This window comes from Pan troglodytes, chromosome 1, assembly GCF_028858775.2.
Source record: "Pan troglodytes isolate AG18354 chromosome 1, NHGRI_mPanTro3-v2.0_pri, whole genome shotgun sequence".
Classification (NCBI taxonomy): Eukaryota; Metazoa; Chordata; class Mammalia; order Primates; family Hominidae; genus Pan; species Pan troglodytes.
This window is the reverse complement of record NC_072398.2, coordinates 210,274,280-210,297,370: the sequence shown is the minus strand read 5'-3', so window position 1 is coordinate 210,297,370 and position 23,091 is coordinate 210,274,280. Positions and strand designations below refer to the sequence as shown.

At 37.1% G+C, this 23,091-nt stretch overlaps 1 protein-coding gene and 1 long non-coding RNA gene across 51 annotated transcripts in view; one reads left to right on the top strand and one right to left on the bottom strand.

Annotated features, from left to right (window-relative positions):
- EIF4G3 (eukaryotic translation initiation factor 4 gamma 3) overlaps positions 1-23,091 on the bottom strand; it is a 367,607-nt gene that overhangs the window by 95,386 nt on the left and 249,130 nt on the right. For all 50 annotated transcript variants that reach the window (XM_016955647.4, XM_063785248.1, XM_063785240.1 and 47 more), the window contains one exon: positions 1,670-1,758. In XM_016955647.4, coding sequence (XP_016811136.1) covers positions 1,670-1,758 — 89 coding nt within the window. The remainder of the gene's footprint in view (positions 1-1,669; positions 1,759-23,091) is intronic.
- LOC107975170 (uncharacterized) overlaps positions 496-23,091 on the top strand; it is a 29,305-nt gene continuing 6,709 nt past the window's right edge. The window contains exons 1-6 of the long non-coding RNA XR_008538311.1: positions 496-572; positions 2,916-2,974; positions 6,119-6,197; positions 9,666-9,736; positions 13,384-13,609; positions 16,025-16,104. This is a non-coding gene — a long non-coding RNA (uncharacterized LOC107975170). The remainder of the gene's footprint in view (positions 573-2,915; positions 2,975-6,118; positions 6,198-9,665; positions 9,737-13,383; positions 13,610-16,024; positions 16,105-23,091) is intronic.

The window sequence follows — 23,091 nt, the reverse complement described above, 5'->3', positions numbered from 1 at the left end:
TTTGTGAAGATACAACCATGCTTCTTTCATTTACACATTGTTGATGGCTGCTTTTAAGCTACAGCAGCAGATTTGAGGAATTGTGACAGCCTAAAATATTTACTATCTGGACCTTTACACAAAAAGTTTGCTGAACCTCAAGCTGAAGATTAGGATGAATATTTGAAGGCATGGGAGGAGTGGCCTATATAATATTCAATACTGCTTAGAAATCCAACATGAAGTATAACAGAAGAAAAATAACAAAAAAACCAGCTGAATCTAAAAAGAAAGAAGTTAATGAAGCTCTTAACAGCCACAGCAGGAATGTATGTGATTCCCATGCCTCTGGAAGGTATTTTATTCTCTGTAGGAGGAACATTTTCAGGTTCAGCTGCAAAAGGAGTGCAATGACTATTTGCACCTCTATACCTTACTGCCAAGTTTTACACCCTAATAACCACAATGAAATCACAACGATCAACATTTTAGTGGTTGCTATGGGACTAACAGTGACATCAACACAGCATCATGTAACAGCAATGAAGGCACAGGGGAAGTAACCAAGGGGTACTGTTAGATACCCAAAGAAGGTAAGAATTATAACTTGCTAAAAAAGCCGAATGAAGTAAACACACTCAAAGTTATCTTAAGATAATTTTTACATTTTAATATTATCATGTTAAACCTTGAGTAAAATTATTTTAATAAAGTAGCTAAAAGAATAGTCAAAAAAAGGGAAAAAGCTACATACAGATTTACATTGCTCTTCATTTATAAGCTTCAATACATAATGCTAAGGATGTTGAGATTACAGACAAGGAAATTGTTAGAGTAATCCTTAGGACTGATTTGTCCTTTTTCCTTCCTCACATTCATCTCTTGGACTTGGTATGTTTTAATCTGAAGCAAAATCTCACATGGCTTATTTTAAGACAGACAAACCATATGAAGAAAAGTTATGTTTCTGGGATGCAGTTAACAGATGACAGATTCAAAATCAATTTCTTTATAATGTACTAGATGAATTCTACCACCATTACTAATGGTATTTTTAAAAACTCTCCATTTTTGTTTACCAGATTATCTTTCTATCCAGTTAATACAAACAAAAGTTCTAGTTGGGGGAAGAGGAAAGTTAACCAAAAATTGTCATTTTATTTATTTATTTGAGATAATGTTTCACTGTGTTGCCCAGGCTGGAGTGCAGTGGCATGATCACATTTCACTGCAGCCTCCACCTCCAGGGCTCAAGCAGTCCTCCCACCTGAGCCTCCCGAGTAGCTGGGACCACAGGTATGCGCCACCATGTGTGGCTAATATTTTAAAACATTTTTGTACAGTCAGGGTCTCCTTATGTTGCCCAGGTGGTCTCAAACTCCTGGGTTCCAGTGATCATCCTGCCTTCACCTCACAAAGTGCTGGGATTACAGTTATTAGCCACTGTGCCTGGCCAAGTTTGTTATTTTAAAAGAGGTATTTTGAAAGAAAAATAAGAATTCAATGAAATCAAACATGTTACTAAAAATCTTTTTAAAATTCTAATATAAAATGGACTTAAAACAATTAGTCTCTGAGCTTGATATATTAAGTTTTGCTTGGAAAACTATTTCAATAAATAGGTATAAACACATACCTGTCTATGAAATGGCACCACTGCTCTGAATATGAACTTAAGAGATTTGCTTACCTCCAATTCTGCCTCTAACATCTCTTCAGTGGTTCGGGTCCGATCTTTTGGTTTCTTCCATGTCTTTGGTACAGTTATAGCTATTTGAGCTGAAATACAAGATCAGGCCCATTACTTGCCACTGCAAAGTCATTCTGAGAAATATTAGGTCTAAGTGATACCTATATTCAAATTAAGCAGGATAAAAGAGAACTTTACCTATACCAAACAAATAGTTGGCTGATCAAGTGAACAATTGTGTAGTAGCCCAGAGATTGCAACATCAAGTGTTGTGGGTACAAACTCGTAGCTTTCTAACCAGTGGCCTGCGTTCTTCCCATTTCATGGTTAGAAATATCCCAGCATGTAATTCAACATGTGATGAGTACATACATAAGAAAACTGACTTGTGATCCAGTTCTAGACCTGGGTCTACTTCTATTCATCAACTATGTGAACTTAAGCAAGTCACAGGTCTCAGGCCCCTACATTACTCAGCTATAAAGTATAAGAGTGAGACTAGATATCTAAAGTTACTTCAAGCAATAAAAAATAATACGCTCAGGATTCTGTTATTTTTAAGTTTTCTAGACAACAAAAGGATACTTCAATTAAGGTTTCATTAGATAGGCAGCATTTCTAAAACATTCTGTTTTCATCTCACATCAATACTGTTTGCCTAGCCTTTCATAGAGTGAAAACTAAGAAAATAGATAATTTTTACTGAATTATTCCATTGTTTCAGATTTCTAGATTAAAGGATTAAGTTTACAAAGGGCTTTAAAAAATTCATCTGGCTTACAAATTCCACAGAATCATGGGTGTATAAGTGAAAGACATTTTAACCATCAGATAGTAAGCTGATGATATTAAACTGCTTCTACAGAGGGCAACTTATGAATCAATAGACAGGAGTGAGGTACTATAGAAGGATGAACAAGGAGAAGAGTTAAAGAAAGGCCACTTAATAGGGAACATTACCAAAAGCAAATAAACACAAAGCTAAAGGGTATCATCTAAACTGATTCCCTACAGAAATATAAGATAATTCACTGAGACTCTGGGACAGTCTCATCTTTTTTGGTATGACAGTAGAACGTGCACACACACTTTTTGGTGGAACACACACTTTTTGGGGGAACAAGAAAAAGGAGACGTTTAATATTAATTTTTTTCCTCAAAATTACTGTACCATCTTAAAAAATACTCTGCATGTCTCCTTTGTTATACACATCTCACACCAATTATTCTTTTTTCTTCCCCTCAGGAACCATTAAGGAAACACTAATAGACCAGCTGACATTCTTCCTTTGTGTCCTACTCAAGGTAAATTTTTTCAAAGGATGGAAACCATGGGTGGGTTTAAATTTGCTATTGTCTCACAGGCTTCTACTGAATACATATATTCGGCAGTTGTCTCTTTGCATTTTTTGTGGATCTTCTGATTTGATATAACCAGTCTGTTTAATGCGCTTCCTCCAAAATTCTTGTGATTTTCAACTCTGCTTCTACAGCTGAATCTTTTTAGGAGTTATAGAGTTCAGAGAATCTGTAATTTTATTTTGTTTTGCATTTGTATGAATTTAGCTCTAAATCTCATTCATGGAAAAGAGGAAGAACAATTTTTTGGAGGATTTTTGGGGCTCAAATATAAGCTCAAAAGGAACTTCCTCTAAACAACAAAAAACAAAGATAAACTTTTCTTTCCACAAATATATCAAATATACTCAACCCCAAAACATGAAACAAAATATTTCTTCCTTCAGTAATATAACATATTTAACATACTTGGAAAAAAAACAGCTACTGAGCCAGTGAGAATTGTTACTCATCTTGTTTAAGTGGCTATTTAAAGTCTTGATTTAAAACAATAATTCAGAAAAAGAGGGACAGAAAGAGCACAGACTTCTTTAGGAGACACTTAGTCCTTAAAAAAAACTGGATACATACACACACACACACACACACACACACACACACACACACACACACAAACACACACCCCTAATGCCCAGTGAGGTTGGGGCATATATCCCTTCTCCTACAATTACTGATAGAAAGGTGCAGTAAAATTTGGGTGTGCTGAGGAATGAAGGGGGAGAAAAGGGAGTAGAAGGGAAGCAGTCAGGAAGAAAAAGGGAGAGGGAAGACAGAGAGTGACACAGATTTTCATGATAATTAACACTGATTAAACTAGAATGGGGGAATTAAATTTAAGATACTGTCTTAGATTTGTTCTTTACTTTCTAGTTCATTGCACAGGGAGGGCACTCGAATTTGCTGACTGAACAAATAATAGCAGTTCTAGGCAAAGGCAGTATTATTAACCTTCCCAAGGCAAAGACATAGATTGTTTCCTCCTTGTCTTGTATTAAAGCATGACAGGACAAGCGACAGTCTCTGCATAGGATTCATAATTACCTGGACTCCCCCACCTAAGAACTAAACTCTTACAGACACATTTAATTTCAACTACATTAAAATATGAATAAAAACAAAAATACAAAAAGGTAATGCTGATTTCCAGATTTTTGCAAAATTTTTAAATTTTATTATTATTACACTTTAAGTTTTAGGGTACATGTGCACAACCTGCAGGTTTGTTACATATGTATACATGTGCCATGTTGGTGTGCTGCACCCATTAACTCGTCATTTAGCATTAGGTATATCTCCTAATGCTATCCCTCCCCCATCCCCCCACCCCACAACAGTCCCTGGTGTGTGATGTTCCCCTTCCTGTGTCCATATGTTCTCATTGTTCAATTCCCACCTATGAGTGAGAACATGCGGTGTTTGGTTTTTTTTGTCCTTGCGATATTTTGCTGAGAATGATGGTTTCCAGTTTCATCCATGTCCCTACAAAGGACATGAACTCATCATTTTTTATGGCTGCATAGTATTCCATGGTGTATATGTGCCATTTTCTTAATCCAGTCTATCATTGTTGGACATTTAGGTTGGTTCCAAGTCTTTGCTATTGTGAATAGTGCTGCTATAAACATACATGTGCATGTGTCTTTATAGTAGCATGACTTATAATCCTTTGGGTATATACCCAGTAATGGGATGGCTGGGTCAAATGGTATTTCCAGTTCTAGATCCCTGAGGAATCACCACACTGACTTCCACAATGGTTGAACTAGTTTACAGTCCCACCAACAGTGTAAAAGTGTTCCTATTTCTCCACATCCTCTCCAGCACCTGTTGTTTCCTGACTTTTTAATGATCGCCATTCTAACTGGTATGAGATAGTATCTCATTGTGGTTTTGATTTGCATTTCTCTGATGGCCAGTGACGATGAGCATTTTTTCATGTGTTTTTTGGCTGCATAAATGTCTTCTTTTGAGAAGTGTCTGTTCATATCCTTTGCCCACTTTTTGACGGGGTTGTTTTTCTCTTGTAAATTTGTTTGAGTTCATTGTAGATTCTGGATATTAGCCCTTTGTCAGATGAGTAGGTTGATTTTTGCAAATTTTTATGCTATTGGAACAAAATGTTTTTCTTCAGAGCTGTTTTGTAAAACGTCTAATGGACAAATTAACAGACATGTTTAATCATTGGGCTTTAGGGAGATTCTTTGTCTTCTCTCTATGTAAGTTTTAAAACTGTGCTACAGTTTACTGTTCCTACAGTTAATTGGAGGGAAACAATTTTTGATGTGTTACATCAAAAATTCTGTAACTGGAAAGGACTTCATCTTAAGATTCAAAAAGAGCACACCTTACAGTAACATTTTTCTGGTATCTGTAGGATGTAATACAAGTCATCCCCATAAATGGAAGAGTCTCTTAGTTTTTCATTTACTTTTTATGTGGGCTTAACTGGATTCAAATTGTTACTCCTGCAAATTAAGACCTAACAACTATCCCTATACAACCTAAGAGATAAACACTGGACTTGGAGACTGAGGGCTAGGGCTAATGTAAAAGTTTCATAAACTTGCCGGTTTTTATAAAACCCACATGTGTTTTTAAAAATAGTTTTCCCTGAAGTCTGAGGTAGTTAGAATATGGAGGCTGGGCGCAGTGGCTCACGTCTGTATTCCCAGCACTTTGGGAGGCCAAGGCAGGCAGATCACTTGAGGTCAAGAGTTCGAGACCAGCCTGGCCAACACATGGTGAAACCGTGCCTCTACTAAAAATACAAAAATTAGCCAGGCATGGTGGCATGTGCCTGTAATCCCAGCTACTCGGGAGGCTGAGGCAGGAGAATCTCTTGAACCTGGGAGATGGAGGTTGTAGTGAGCAGAGATCACGCCACTGCACTCCAGCCTGGGCGATCGAGCAAGACTCCATTTCAAAAAAAAAAAAAAAAAAAGAATATGGAGAAAAACTTTTATGTAAAATTGTAGGTCTTAAAGGGATAGCAGAGTCAAGAGTAGTTAAGAGACAGGGATATAATGCATCCTGAGGAACTATTCTGTGTAGACACATGATCTAGAACATGCACTCTCTTTTTCTTTGCAGAAATATCAGCTCTTAAAGAAACTGCTAATAGTTAAGTCATGGTTTTTAGTCTAAAATCCTGACTCAGAAATGTTACACAGTAAGTACAAGAATGACAAACGTTACTGCTATCACTGGCATAATCTCCCTTTATCTAGATTATTTATTTATTCTAATCATAAAAAGATACACCCATTGAAGAGCACTTATAAAGTATAGACAGATATAAAGTTAAAAAAAAAAACCTATGTGTTATCTTTTGAGACATTGTAAACATTTTGGGTTATTTTATTTCCGAGATTTAAAAAGCATAATTATAGGCACATCACCTATTTAGTTTTATACTGTTTTGTTTGTTTGTTTGTTTTTGTTTTTTTCCCCCACAAAACTTCAAACAAGAATTTAAGCTTTATAGTTTTGGTCTTTGGGACTGTCCTAACAACAAATTAACTCTGTTAAAATTCTTATATATTCAATCTGCTAATTTTTTTTTTTTTTTTTTTTTTTGGAGACATGGTCTTCCTTTGTTGCCCAGGCTGGAGTACAGTGGCATGAACTTGGCTCACTGTAGCCCCAGACTCCTGGGCCCAAGTGATTCTCCCACCTCAGCCTCCCCAGTAGCTGGGACCACAGGTACCCGCAACCATGCCCGGCTAATTTTTTTAATGTTTTGTAGAAATGGTCTCTTACCATGTTGTCCAGGCTAGTCTGGAATTCCTGGGCTCAAGTGATCCTCCTGACTTGGCCTCCCAAAGTGCTGGGATTACAGGAGTGAGCCACTGCCACACTTGACCCAATCTGCTAAATTTTGATTAAGTGGTTAAAAGCTCGTAATTAGTGCTACGTAGCAGGATAATTTGAAAGCAATCAATTAATAGGGAGACAATTAAAATTAAAAAAGATTCTAAAAAGATGAATAGGCAGTGAAGAACTATAAAAGAGCTAAATGTAAATGATTCTAAAAATTAAGACATTTTATTCAAAAGTAAATAGGAACTAAAAAAACCTTCTTGGCTGGGCATGGTGGCTCCCACCTGGAATCCCAGCACTTTGGGATGCCAAGGTGGGCAGATCACAAGGTCAGGAGTTCAAGACCAGCCTGGCCAACATAGTGAAATCCCATCTCTACTAAAAATACAAAAATTAGCCAGGCATGGTGGCAGGCCCCCGTAATCCCAGCTACTCAGGAGGCTGAGGTAGGAGAATCACTTGAACCTGGGAGGTGGAGGTTGCAGGGAGCCAAGATTATGCCACTGCACTCAGCCTGGGCGACAGTGTGAGACTCTGACTCAAAAAAACAAAACAAAACAAAAACCTTCTTGATTATCTTTAGAAAATCCACATAAGGATAAAATTAAACTGGTCAAGTTTCACATCTACTGTCAACAGGCAAATCACAGCACAGATTTTTATGAGCCACTTCTAGTAGCAAGGATTTGGATTCAGGCTAATGAGACTAAATGGGATTTTTAGAGAGTAGGTTAAGGTTAAAAAACAGAAAAGGGTAAAAAATACAAAATTATACCTACACTTCATTTATAACCATGTAAAATATTTATGTAAAAGCTGGAAGGAAACAAAGAAAAGTTTAACGCTAATATGCAGGCTACATACTTGAACAATAAGTGGTTTCTCTTTGTTCTTCAATGCTTGTAATGATAATTTTAAATTGGGAGAAATAAAAAAGTAAAACTTTTAAAGTTGATTTTCATTCACTATTTCAAATTCTGTTTTATCCTGTATGACTAATCCACTTTAGTCTTGTTATAGATTTTAGGATAGATTGCTCTTTATAAAAATATTATTGGAACACATTCTTAAAACAGTTAATTTTACTGGGCACATTACAATTTTGTGTATGATTCTGATCTCCAGAGGATCTGGAGAACTTACGGAGTTCATAGAGAGTACTCATTTTATACCCGAAAAAACGAAAAACCAAAAATAGCATCATTCCACGTAGGTTAAAAGAATGTAAAAGAGGTTGAGAGCGGTGGCTCATGCCTGTAATCCCAACACTTTTGGAGGCTGAGGAGGGAAGACTGCTTGAGGCCAGGAGTTCAAGACCAGCCTAGGCAAAAAAGTGAGACCTCTACAAAAAATTAAAAAATTAGCCAGGCACGGGGTACAAGCTTGTCATCCCAGCTTCTCAGGAGGCTAAAGTAGGTGGATCACTTGAGCCCAGGAGTTGGAGTTGCAGGGAGCTATGACCGTGCCACTGTACTCTAGCCTGGGTAACAGACTGAGACCCTGCCTCAAAAAAAAAAAAAAAAAAAAAAAAAGAATGTAAAAGCGCTAACTACATAAGACAGGTAAATCTTTAATCCCAGAGTATCCTACTATTAGCTATGCAACAATATAAATCTGACAGCAATTTTTAGATAAACTTAATATTGCTTCTCTTTACTAACTTATTTATTAATCAGGTAGTCATCCAAGTAAGTTGTAAGAGTTTAACATTTTTTCTATTTCCTTGGTATAATAAAGAGATCTTTATTTTCCTTTTATTTCCTTTCTCTCTCCCTTTTCTTAGATCTTTAGCTAAAGAACACTTGTGGTTAATTGCAAACACTTCCTCTACCCCTTATATAAATATAAATATAGATAGCTAGACTCTGTCACTTAAAAAAATAAAATAAAAATAAAATATACTGCACTCCAGCCTGGATGACAGAGTGAGGCTCTGTCTCTAAAAAAATAAGGCCAGGTATGGTGGCTCATGCCACCATGAGGTCAAGATTGGAGCATTGCTTGAGCCTAGGAGTTCAAGACCAGCCTGGGCAACACAGGGAGACCCCATCTCTACAGAATAATTAAAAAATTAGCCAGGTATAGTGTCATGCACCTGTGGTCCAAGCTACTCAGGAGGCTGACGCAAGAAGATTGCCCAAGCCCGGGACATTGAGGCTGCAGTGAGCTGTGATCACACCACTGCACTCTAGCCTGGGTGAAAGAGTGAGACTTGGTCTCAAGATAAAATTTTTTAAAAATTAATAAAGCTGTTTTATTTTCTACATTTGTGGAGATAATTTTCTGGGTTGGCCTGAAGCGCCTGAATTGTGCAGATTAGCTGAAGATCTTGTGGCCACATAACGGCTAGGTAAGAGACTCTGAATTACAAAAAAGTCTCCCCTGTAGCTCCACATGCTTTTGGAATACAACATAAACTCCCTAGTTCCAAGGTTTGAAATTAATGTGTCCAGAGTCTGGGTCTCTTAGATTGAAGTGACACAAAACTGAGACTGCGAAGACTTTCCAAGTATAGACACTTCACTAATGCTCAGGGAACAGCCCCGGTGCATTGTCACAGAGTTGTGCATAAACAAAGTAGAATGTTCTAATAATGGAACTTTCAGTGAGAGTTCCCATCCTTATCACCTGGTTTTAATCCCTTCTCATCCATTCTTGATATATTTTGACAATTTTTACTTTTTTCCAAGTTTTGAGATCTACAAGTTGGCACTAAATCATTCTGATTAGATAATATGCAAGAACTTTGTCCCTCTAGAGTTCCTATAGGCTGTGAATCCTATTCTGTCCCAAATCACCACCTCTTTTCCTTTCACAGATCTTCATGGGAATCTAGGAAAATGTGATGATTTATCTAAGAAACTAAGGTGGCACAAAGAAGAAACCCAGGTGAGAGGATAAATTTTACAATGAAGATGTAATGACCTGAAAAGAATAACAACGGCGATGAAATATGTAAGAATGATGGGCCACTGAGAGATGGCAACCAAAAGAAACACTTGAGAGTTAGGTCTACTGTTTTTCCGCATCTTCTCAGAGGTCGTTATTTGAAATGTATGTTGACTTGGTAATTAGGCTTCCCATGATATGACAAAATCTTTCTGCTCTATCACTACTTCACAAAGAGCTTGAATTACATGAGTTAGTTTGGTGAGGTCCTAGCACTAGAAACAAAACAGTATAATAAAATGAGGAAACTAGACTTAAATTCTATCAAAAACAGCCATTTCACTTGGGGAGGACAAGGTGGGTGAATTGCTTGAGGCCAGGAGTTCCAAGACTAGCCTGAGCAACATAGTGAGACACCATCTCTACAAAAAAAATTTTTTTAATTAGCTGGGTGTGGTGGCATGTGTCTTTAGTCCTAGCTGCTTTGGAGGCTGAGGCAGGAGGATTGCTTGAGCCCAAGGGTTGATGGTTATATGATCGTATTACTGTACCCCACCCTGTGTGACAGAGCAAGAACCTGTCTCTAAAAACAACGAAGCCAGATATCTATAACACAATTTAAATTGTTTTACTTCTAGCTTTCAGGTTAAATATCAAAGTAAAAGTCAAATCCAGGTTTAGTAATTTTATTTATATCCTCAATAACTACCTTTTGGTTTTATAAATTTTTTCCCTGTTTTCTTGTTATTTGTTACATTTGTTTCCTATCTGTATTATTTCCTTTCTTCTACTTTTCTGTGTTTGTTCTTCTTTTAATAATTTCTTGAGATGAAAGTTGAGGTCAATAATTAGAATTTTTTTTTTTTTTTTTTTTTTGAGACGGAGTCTTGCTCTGTCACCCAGCCTGGAGTGCAGTGGTGCGATCTCGGCTCACTGCAAGCTCCGCCTCCCGGGTTCACGCCATTCTCCTGCTTCAGCCTCCTCAGCAGCTGGGACTACAGGCGCATGCCGCCATGCCTGGATAATTTTTTTGTATTTTTAGTAGAGACGGGGTTTCACCGTGTTAGCCAGGATGGTCTCGATCTCCTGACCTCGTGATCTGCCCGCCTCGGCCTCCCAAAGTGCTGGGATTACAGGCATGAGCCACCACGCCCTGCCTTTTTTTTTTTTTTTCTTTTCTAACAGTTGCAGTTAGTGATGTAAATTTCCATCTATGTACTGCTTTAGCAGTGTGGTAGGCAGAATAATGGACCACACCAAAGATGCCAATGTCTTAATGCTTTTAACCTTGTGAATACGTAGCCCTACCTGGCAAAACTGACTTTACAAATGTGATAATAAAGGATCTTGTGATGAGGAGACTATTATCCTGGATTAACCCGGTGGATCCAATGTAATCGAAAGGCTCATTACAAGCAAAAGAGGGAGGTAGGAGAAACACAGAGAGATTTGAAGATGCTATGTTGCTGGCTTTGAAGATGGAGGAAGGGGACACCGCCAAAGAATGTAAGCAGTCTCTAACAGATAAAAAAGACAAAGGAATAGATTCTTCCACAGAGCCTCCAGAGGAGTCACAGACCTGATGACACCTTGATTTTTGGCCCAAATGAAACCCATTTTGGACTTCTGACATCCAAAACTGTAAGATAATTAATATGTATTGTTTAAGCCATTATGTTTGTGGTGATTACAACAGCAATAGAAAATAGAAAATGGGTGGGTTTTCATTTTCATTCGGTTCAAAATATTTTATAATTTCATTTCTGATTTCTTCTTTGACCTCTGCGTTATTTAAAAGTGTGTTAGTTTCTAAACATATGGGGGATTTTCCAGAGATATTTTTCTCACTGATTTCCAACTTGAATCCTTTTAAAGTTATTAAGCCTCGTTTCTGGAACCACAATATGGTCTATCTTGGTAAATCTTCAATTTGTATGTGAAAAGAATGTGTATCTACTGTTCGAATGTTTAGTCAATTAAATCAAGTTGGCTGACTGTGCTATTCCAGCTCCTAGGTCCTTACTAGTTTTCTGTTTACTGGTTCTACCAATTCTGTGTTTTCCAGTTATGTCGATTCCTTATCTCTACTTTTTGAATATGTGAAATACAGTTATAGCAACCGTATCTAATAACCCTCTAATGATTTTGTCTGCTAATTCTAAGCATGTCAGTTGTGAGTTTCAATCGATTTGTTTTCTCCTCATCATGGGTCATATTGTTTTCATGGTGTCACTGGGCCAAAAAGCAAGAAGATATCATCAGGTCTGTGACTCCTCTGGAGGCTCTGTGGAAGAATCTATTTCCTTGTCTTTTTTATCTGGTAGAGACTGTTTGGATTCTTTGCAAATACTTGAGGAAGAAACAATATCAATTTTACACCAACTTTCCCAGAATATTGAAGGAGAAAACTCACTAACTCATCATTTGAGGTCTGCGTCGTTACCCAGATACCTAAACATGACAATCACCAGAAAACTACAGGCGAACATCCCTTATAAATTTAAATACAAACCCTCCGCCCCCGAACAAAAAAACACTAAATAAAATTTTAGCAAGTAAAATTGAACAATACAGAAAAAGAAAAAAAATGTGATGGCCAAGTTTTATCCCAGGGAAGCAGGTTGGTTTAATATTCAAATGTCAAATATTTTCAAATAAGCAGTTAATAAACAAAAAAGAAAACCATATGATTTACTAACAAATGTAGGAAAAGCAATTGATAAAATCCAATTTATATTCTTGACTAAAATAATTTCTCAGCAATCTAGAAATAAAAATGAAATTCCTCATCTAGATAATAAGAAACTGACAGTTAACATCATACTTAACGGTAAAAGATTGAATGATTTCTCCCTGAGATCAGAACAAGACAATGTTTACTTTTACCACTTCTATTCAACATTGTATTGAAGGTTCCAGCTAGTGCAGTAAGTCAAGAAAAATAAATAAAGGGTGCATCCAGCTGGAAATGAAGTAAATTTGTCTTTGTTCAAACAAGATGATTATCCATATAGAAAAATCCGAAGGAATCTTTATGAAACAGCTAACAAGACTAGGAAGTATACTTAGCAAGGTTGCAGGACATGAAACTGATATATAAAAATCTATTATATATTGTATTTCCATATACTAGTAACAAAAATTGAAATAAAAAATACCATGTACACAAGCATCTAAAGATATAAATTTGACAAAAGATACAAAAAACCTATACACTAGAAACTCCAAACCATTATTTAGAGAATTAAAGAATACTTTAAAAAATGCCTCTGGGAGGCCGAGGCAGGCGGATCACGAGGTCAGGAGATCGAGACCATCCCGGCTAACACGGTGAAACCCCATCTCTACTAAAAATACAAAAAATTAGCCCGGACGTGGTGGTGGGCACCTGTAGTCCCACCTACTCGGGAGGCTGAGGCAGGAGAATGGCGTGAACCCAGGAGGCGGAGGTTGCAGTGAGCCGAGATCGTGCCATTGCACTCCAGCCTGAGCAATAGAGCGAGACTCTGTTTCAAACAAAAACAAAAACAAAAAAAAACAAAAGCAAAATATACCATGTTCATGGGTCAGAAGACTCAATATTGCAAGATGTCAATTCTGTCTACAGCGTCAATGCAAATCAAATTTCAACTGTCTTTTTTTTGCAGGAAAAAATATAGAAAAAAACTGATTATAAAATGAATCTAGAAAAACAAAGGACCTAGAATGGCCAAAACAACTTTGAAAAAGAAGAATGAAGTTGGAGGGCTTAATACTCGGATTTTAAGACTTATTACAAAGCTTCTTTATCACGACCGTGTGGTATGAGCAACAAGAAAAGACAACCGGATCAATTGAAAAAAAGAGAGAATCCATTCAATCGACTCTCATTATGTATGCACAACGTATTTATAAAAGTGGTACAAAGGAGATTTAGCAGAAACAAGATAGCCTGAAATTTTCAGACATTACTGGTGGGAATATAAAATGGCAAATGTACTTTGGAAAATGACTTACAATTTCTTAAAAATTAATATACACCTATATATAACCCTGCCATTTCATCTATACATATTCACCCAAGAAAAATGACAGCTTATGTCCATACAAAGACTTGTACATAGGTGCTCACAGCAACTTTATTTGTAATAGCCCCAAACTGGAAACAGCCAAAATGTCTATCAATAGGTTAACAAACAGACAAATTGTGGCAAATCCATACTCAGCAATTTTTAAAAATGAGCTCTTTACATACTCAACAACATATATAAACATGCTGAATGAAAGAAGCCAGTCAGGCTGGGCATGGTGGTTCATGCCTTTAATCCCATCACTTTGGGAGGCCAAGGCAGGTGGATTGCTTAAGCCCAGAGTTTGAGATCAGCCTGGGCAACATGGCGAAACGGTCTCTACAAACAACAACAAACAAACAGCCAAAAATTAGCCAGACATTGTAGTGCACGCCTGTTGTCCCATCTACTTGGGAGGCTGAGGCAGGAGGATGTGTTGAACCTGGGAGGTCAAGGCTGCAGTGGGCTGTGATCGTGCCACTGCACTCCAACCTAGGTAACAGAGTGAGACCCTATCTCAGAAAGAAGCCAGACAAAAAACAGTTTATGCTTTCATTTACATAAGATTTCTAAAATGCAAACTAATCTGTAGTGACAAAAAACAGATCAGTGCTTGCCTGGCGATGAAGATGAGGGTAGTAGTGCAGGAGGGAGGGATTTACAAAACAGGCATAAGAAAAATTTTGGGTGATAAATACGATTATAGTTATCGTTTATATAGAGCATGTTCCTGTTAAAAGTGATCAAATATTTTATGTGTACATTAACCTTATGTCAACTATACCTCAATAGAAATATTGAAGTGTTCTGGGTGGTTTCTGAAGTACCTAAAACATTAGCATTTCCATATATCTATTACACAACTATCAAAATACGATAATGTATGTTTACTGACATAAAAATATTTCTATGACATACTGTTTTTACAAGGCTTTAAAATTATATATAGTTATTTTTCCGTTTACAAAGGTAAATATATAATCTGTACATCTAAGTAGTGGGATTCCAAGGGCTTTTTTTCTTCCTCCTAATTTCTGTTGCCTTTTATCTTTTACTTTTTGTTTTTAATGACAAATGTGTCCACTTAAACAAAGGTAATATCCCTCTCTCCCAACTAGCCATTTCTACTTGCCTGAGGTGAACCTTGCCTCAGCACTCTGTGTCTGATATACAGTCTTCTACACCATCATGGCTCATACAAATAATCACAACCCTATATACAAGTTTATTATTTATTTTTTAGACAGGGTATCTCTCTGTGGCTCAGGCTGGAGTGCACTGGCGCAGTCACGGCTCACTACACTCTTGAATTACCGGGTTCAAGCAGTCCTCCTGCTTTGGCCTCTTGAGTAGCTGGGACCACAGTCACGCACAAGCACACTTTGCTAATTTTTGTTTTTTTGTACAGATGGGTCTCCCTATGTTGCCTAGGCTGGTCTCGAACTCCTGGCCTCAAGCAATCCTTCCGTCATAGCCTCCCAAAGTGCTGGAATTACAGGCATGAGCCACAGCACCTAGCCACAAGTTTATCTTAAACAGAAAAATGGGGTCATAACTATATGAGTTATTCTTCAACATGCTTTATTTTCACTTAAAATCCCTCCTAGCATCTAGTCATTATGCAAATACTAGTATGCAACATTTCTTTTGAAAAATCTTACGTTTTTGCTATTTTTCTTACCACGAAAACTTTTAAATATATCCTCCTAGTACCTTTTTTTTTTTTTTTTTTTTTTAAAGAGGCAGGTTCTCACTATGTTGCCCAGGCTGGTCTTCAACTCCTGGGCTCAAGTAATCCTCTGCCTCAGCCTCCTGAGCAGCTGAGATTATAGGTCTGAGCCACTGCACCCAGCCTATACTAGTAATTTTATTTCCAAATATAGATATTGTCAGATTTGGTTCCACAAAGGTTACTCATACTCCTCTCACAAATAAATGTGTGTTGGATTTTCTCCATTCTCACAAGTACTTTATATTTGGCAAACTAATAGCTTAAATGGGCTATTTCTACACTCACTAATGAGGTTAAGCATTTTTTCCTTTTTTTGTTTTTGGTTATTGGTTCTTTCTTTTCTGTGAATTTCCTATTCTCATCCTTTATCCAATCTTTTATTAGATGCTTTGTTTTCTTTTTAACCGACAGGTATTTTCTTACAGACAGGTTAAACTTATACATATTGTCTTTTGATTTCCTTTCTGCCAAGACAAAACCCAACATTTATTTATTCTTTTCTTTTAGACAGGGTCTCACTTTGTCGCCCAGGCTGAAGAACAGTGGCTCAATCACGGCAGACTGCAGCTTCAACTTCCCTGGTTCAGGTGATCCTCCCACCTCAGCCTCCTGTATAGCTGGAAGTACAGGTGCACGCCACCACACCTGGCTAATTTTTGTATTGTAGAGACAGGATTTCGTTATATTGTTCAGGCTGGTCTTGAACTACTGGGCTCAACCAATCCACCCAACTTGACCTCCCGTAGTGATGGGATTACAGGTGTGAGCCACCAAGCCTGACCCCATATTTTTCTTATCATCATCAGTTTATATTGAATTTTCTCTAATCAATATATGCTAACTTTGAAAACAATACCAAAAGAAAAAATAATCAAAGAAAATATCCATTTTAACTAATCTGAAATTAAGGCAAGGAAAAGTCTTTTTTCTCTTGCCTTTAAAATATATCATCAAGTAAATTAGAAGGGAGACACAGCGTCTACAAAGCCTATGATCTGGCATGTTTCTCCTCAGCTATTTTACTCTAGCTATGAATTTTGAGAATCACGAAGCAATACTATTTTTTAGAGACCCTTTTATAGAGAAGAAAATCAGAATGTTGTAATGATGTAGGCTATCCTTCTAAAGACACCAAAGTCAGAATGTTATTTTCTCTTGTGATGACTTCAGTTGGCCCTCTGGAGATAATTCTTTTTTTTTTTTTTTTAAGACGGAGTTTTGTTCGTTGCCCAGGCTGGAGTGCAATGGCGCAATCTGGGCTCACTACAACCTCCACCTCCCGGGTTCAAGTGATTCTCCTGCCTAAGCCTCCCAAGTAGCTGGGATTACAGGCACACACCACCACACCCAGCTAATTTTGTATTTTTTGTAGAGACAGGATTTCTCCATGTTGGTCAGGCTGGTCTCAAACTCCCAACCTCAGGTGATCTGCCCGCCTCGACCTCCCAAAGTGCTGGGATTACAGGCGTGAGTCACTGCGTCCGGTCGAGATATTTTATTGTACAAATAAAATTGATAGTGACATTTAACTAAGTTTTTAAAATAGGCAATTTATGTTTTAAATCACATATTTCAAGTAGACAAATTCCTGTAAATTTTCAAGCAAACTTTGATTTAATATATTTTATTCACATTCTTTTTTATTAGTAAAGATATGAGATAGCCTATTAATAAGGCATCATTATGGCACAAAAGTAAGTAGAAAGGGCAACAACTAAAACTGAAAATTATTATCACATTATGACTGGTGGTTGGATAGAAGAGAGAATAGAATAATAGAATATATTAGGCTTGTTCTCTGCTTTTAAGCGAGAAAGGTGATTCCTACTGCCAAGAACAGGAAGTCAGAATGACTTTCTTCAATTAATCTACCATGTAATAGAAACTGAGAGAATTCTAAGAGAAAGAGGCTTAAAAATTCCAGTAACATATATGGTAGACTTTCTTACTGATCAGAAGCTACCTGATTCTCACTGTACTCTGTTTCATCTCCTATTCTGACCAAAACTTCCACCGAGAGCTTGGGTTTTTTTTCCCCATTAACCTCAGTCCTGGGCCTTTAGGATTTTTACACCAACTCTCTTTGGTCACTCTCTAGAAATACTGTTTCAGAATGGCAGTGGCCCAGGTTTCCTGATAGTAAATGCAGGAACCATCCATTTATAGAGAAAGCTAAAGTCCCAATATTATTTTCAAAACCTTTTCTGCTAAAATATATTTTAGTAAGTCTGCCTCTGTTGCTCCTCCAAACAACATAACTGACTCATTTGAACAGCAATAATTATTTTATATAATAGAAGTGTTTATAAAAATTACGTATAAATTATATTTGTGTGTTTGAAAATTCTAAGAACAAATTATGTGATGTAAACATTTATAAGAAAATTGTTAATGCATATGAAACCCTAAATATACCATATGCATAAAGAAAAAAAATCTTCTAATTTTTCCGTTGATCAAATACCTATTTTGTGCAGAGAACAATTCCATATGTTGTTATTTGGAAATGAAAAAGCAAAAGCCAAGAAAAGCCAATACAATTTTGATGTAGAATTTAAAGGTAGTGGGCTTGTAATATTAGGATATTATAAAACTAAAGTAACGAAGGTAATTGTGCTATTGATGCAAGGTTAGGCAAAGAGAAAAGAAGTGGCTCAATAGGAACCATTAATCTGAATGCAGTGTTGAAGCGGTGTATCAGCTTAACCAACAGTGTGCCTCATTATATAAACTGACCTCAGTCCTTGACCATTCCGAAAGAACAGCTGTTGGATTCCAAACCATGATTTTAAGGTCATGGATGATGTCACAGGATTGCAATGTGAGACATCTGTACCAGGGACTAGATACCAGACCCTCAAATTATACCAAGATCTGAGCTGGTGATTCCACAGCCATATATGCTAAACTGGAAGAATACTGTTGAATTCAATTTTTTGTCATTATACTCCAGCTTCTGATATTGCCAGGTGAGGAGATAATGCTTACTTAAGTATGCAGCCTAAAAGCCCCCGCTTAGCTAAATGTTTGGACTCTTTTCCAAAGTGGCATGGAAAGTAGAAGAAAACGTGCACCTGCTTCTGCTTTTCTCACCATGCTTCAGCAGGTCCAGTGTGTATTTTGACATGCTTCTGCCCTGCCATGGACATACCTGTACCTTTATTTTCTTGATTTCACTATTCTTTCTCCAAATCTTTGGTGCTTATATCTGCTTAGGTGATGGAATTTGTCTCAGAGTAGTAAATGACAAAATTATCAAAAATTCAACATCCTTTTAATTCACCATTACACTCAAGTATTTTTGCAGCATTTGGTATTGGTATTGTCTGATACAAACTCTTTTTGAAAAGTTCTCTTAGGCCTATATTCGTATCAGTCTCCAAGTCCTGCTTTTCCTATTTCCATATCGAACATACTTCTTAGAATCTGAAGACCTCTATCTTGTTTCAAACATCAATTTCTCTTGACTGAACTCTAATTTTTGGTATCTCAAATACTTATCAAAGTGCCACTTAAATCCAAAAATTTTGACGTAAATTCACTTGCATGAGAATGATTCTACTACTAGCTTCAAAGTCTATCTCTTTTTTTTTGAAAAGGAGTTTTGCTCTTGTTGCCCAGGCTGGAGTACAATGGCGTGATCTCGGCCACCTCTGCCTCCCGGGTTCATGCGATTCTCCTGCCTTAGCCTCCCAAGTAGCTGGGATTACAGGCATGCACCACCACGCCTGGTTGATTTTGTATTTTTAGTAGAGATGGGGTTTCTCCATGTTGGTCAGGCTGGTCTCAAACTCCCAACCTCAGATAATCCGCCTGCCTGGGACTCCCAAAGTGCTGGGATTACAGGCATGAGCCACCACGTCCAGCATTCAAGGTCTACCTATTTAAGAACATGTGCTTCTCTGGTTTCTGATACACAGCAAAGTTAGAAATCTGGCTTTTACCTTTTGGTCAACATCAGGCCCATTTACTGCTCTACAGTTTCAACATTTTTACCAACCCACTTAGTGTGCACCCTTGCTACTCTACACAATCAAAGACTTGGATACAAGCTAAGAATAATTATTAGGGCTTGAGTTCTTTGAGGATAAGGACTGTATTTTGTTGGTCTCTTCAATCTACCCAGCAACCAATACAGTGCCTGGCAAATCTGTTAATGAATAAATGACCTGCAATCAAAATTAAACCCAAGGTTAATGTCTCTCTAGAACAACAATACTGGTTAAATCTCTTTGTGTAGGTAGTATTACAGTATTCCCATTTCAGAGATGAGGAAACTGAAGAACAGAGAGATTATAAGTTTCCCCTTTACAGAGAGTAAAGGTTGGGGCTAGAACTGAAACACATATCTAACTTCAAAACCCTTCCCAACTCAATACCCTACCTCTCAAGTCTGCCTTATCCTGCACTTTCTTGCCTGAATTCCAGCTTCATTTTTATCTTGGTTAAAGTTGTCTTTTGCTTTTGTAGCAGGACAGGATGTGCAATTTGTTGCCCCAACAGCACAGTATGTCATTAAAAAAATAAAATGGCAAAGTGACACTAAGTAGGTTTGCTCCAAAAAGTTCAGTGGAGGACAGTCCATTAAGCAATTGTCGACACTGAGAACAAAGATGACTCCAATGAGACCACTGGCATATCTTCTAGGCCTCTGTTTTTACTGCTCTGTGTTTTAGGCACTTTTGCATTTTAATAAGACACTTTTGAACCACTTCTACCATCATCAAAAAAGACTGCAATTTAATTCAAGGTAAATCTAGTACAGATGCAAAAAAGTCAATCACTACAGCACAAATATGTAATTTAATTAGGAAAGAGACTATAATACACAGTTACCCTTACACCTACTCAACACTTTTCATCTCCAAATAAAATGCTACGCTCACTGCCTCGAATATATAACTCTAGATGGAAAAAAAAAATCTACTTTCCATCTGACCATCAGTGAATCTACATTACCAGACTGCAAAGCACAGAGAAATTTGCTTTAACCTTAATATGTGGGAGCTACTATGAATAATAAAAAATACACTCTAACAGGGACCATCACTTCCTCCCTCCTCTCTTCACCTTACCCATCCATATATATATATATCTGTCTCTCTACAAAATTATCAGGTTCTCAGTGGAAAAAGACTTTGCCTCATTCATCTCTGTGGTGCTAGAGGTCAGAAAAGGGCCTGTCACATGGTAGATATAAATTAGCATTGCCAGAACAAATGAAATCAATCTATTAACAAATTTAATTCTGGATTTTGTACCAAAAATAGTGAAGCATGGATTTATCACATCTCTTTTGGCACATCATAAAAACTTATGGTTAAGTCATTCATATTTCTTGGTTTTCCATGACAGTTTCCAGTTTGAATATCTTCTCTAATGTGTCCCAAAAGATGGAGAATAGGCAGTCAAAAGGGTATTCTAATTTATAACTCATTTTAACATGACATTTTAGAGAAGATCTAGAGTCTGTTATTGAAATTTAAAGAAAGAACTGTCAGCATCTATTTATTCCAACTTTATCTGCTGATATGTTTGCTGAATTGAATAATACTAAATCTTATATCCAAAAAAACTGGAATTTTTCTGCACTCTAATGAAAAAACATCATGATACAAATGGTATCAGAAATACAAAAAATAAATTCTTAAGAAATATTTCTGTTCTCCGCATTTATATTACTGAAGAATAACTGATATTAATAAGAAGTGAGGCACTGCAAATCTTGAGGAATATTAGAAATCATTCAAAACAGACTGGTAGGTACCTTTGGAAATTTGACAATCTATGTTTCACATATATCAGATAAATCATGAGAGAATTGTTCTTTTTGTTTTGTTTTTTGAGATGGAGTCTCACTCTGGTCGCCCAGGCTGGAGTGCATGCAGTGGTACGATGTCGGCTTACTGCTAACTCAGCCTCCCCAGTTCAAGCAATTCTCCTGCCTTAGTCTCCCGCGTAGCTGGAACTACGTGCACTACCACACCTGGCTAACTTCTATATTTTTAGTAGAGATGGGGTTTCACCATGTTGGCCAGGCTGGTCTCGAACTCCTGACCTCAGGTGATCTGCCCACCTTGGCCTCCCAAAGTGCTGGGATTACAGGTGTGAACCACCTCACCCACCCGAAAATTATTATTTGAATGAGACCTAAGACACATATTACTGCAAAATTTATAATTAAACTTGCTTCTGGCTTTAATTATGACAAAAGTAATTCATATGAACAAAAAGATTTCACAACAAATGAGGAAAAACTGAAAAAGTCTTGTCTTTCCCATCTTGCTCCTAGGTCTCTTTCCCATCTTGCTCCTAGGTCTCTCTCCCCAGAGAAAATCATTATTAAGTATTTCCTACTTATCCTCAGAAAATACTGGTGTATATGCAAGCACATATATGTGTGCATTATACATGTGAATGTGCATACAGGTTTCTCCTTTATTTATACTATACGTACTGTTTTACACCTTGGTATGGCTTTAAAATTAGAGTAAAACTCATTTGTAAGATATATAGAAAAGCCATGTTTTAGGGGTTATTCATGATTTATACAATTTATGGAACATCAGTGTATAATACCATGTCAAAGGGAGGTTTTCCCTACATGATCAGGTATACTGATTTAAATATTTCAAATATCACTCAAATCTTATTTGAATTCTGTTAAAAACTAATATAAATTATGACAGTCTGGGACTCAATAAATACCTGTTGAATGAATGACAACTATTAATAACGGTATTATGTTACAAAAGCCCTAATAGTTTTTGGATGCTATTGATCATCTCATTGAATGCTATCACATAAATAATGACGTCTATTTTTATTTCTATACGTTTTAGCAACAGGGTCTTGCTATGCTGCCCAAGTTGGAGTGTGGTGACACCATCATACCTCACTGCAGCCTCGAACTCCTGGGCTCAAGCAATCTTTCTGTCCCAGATTCCTGAGTATCTGCGACTACAGGCATGCGCCACCATGCCTGGCTAATGTTTAAATTTTTTGTAGAGAAAGGGTCTCTCTGTTGCCAAGGCTGGTCATGAACTCTGGGCCTCAAGTGATCTTCTCACCTCAGCCTTGCAAAGTGCTGGGATTATACGTGTGAGCCACAGCAGCCAGCCTACTTTTATTTCTTAAACACTGCATTAGTATTAAGGTGATTCCTAGGTTACATGCATGAATTCTGGAATTGGCAGAAACTTGGAGAGAGGTATTAACTAATGAACTGGGAAAGATACATTCTGTGCTTTTTGCTTTTCCTTACTAATTATTCAGGGTGAGCACATTTGACTTTGTATCCCTTGTTATCATCTACCTGTTTATCCAGCTGTAGTTTATGTATATATTCATCTTTCATATAAAAATATCTTATTTTAGTAAGAACTATTTTAAATGATTTTAACTTTTGAATGCTGAAGTCTAAGATTTATTTACAGGATATGTAGCTTAATTTGAGAGGCAATATAATAAAGACGTGGCTATGAGTATAAATTGTAGAGTTGAAATTTGAATTCTGATTCTACCACTTATTAACTATATAACCTTCAGCAAGTATCATCTCCTCCATGCCTCAT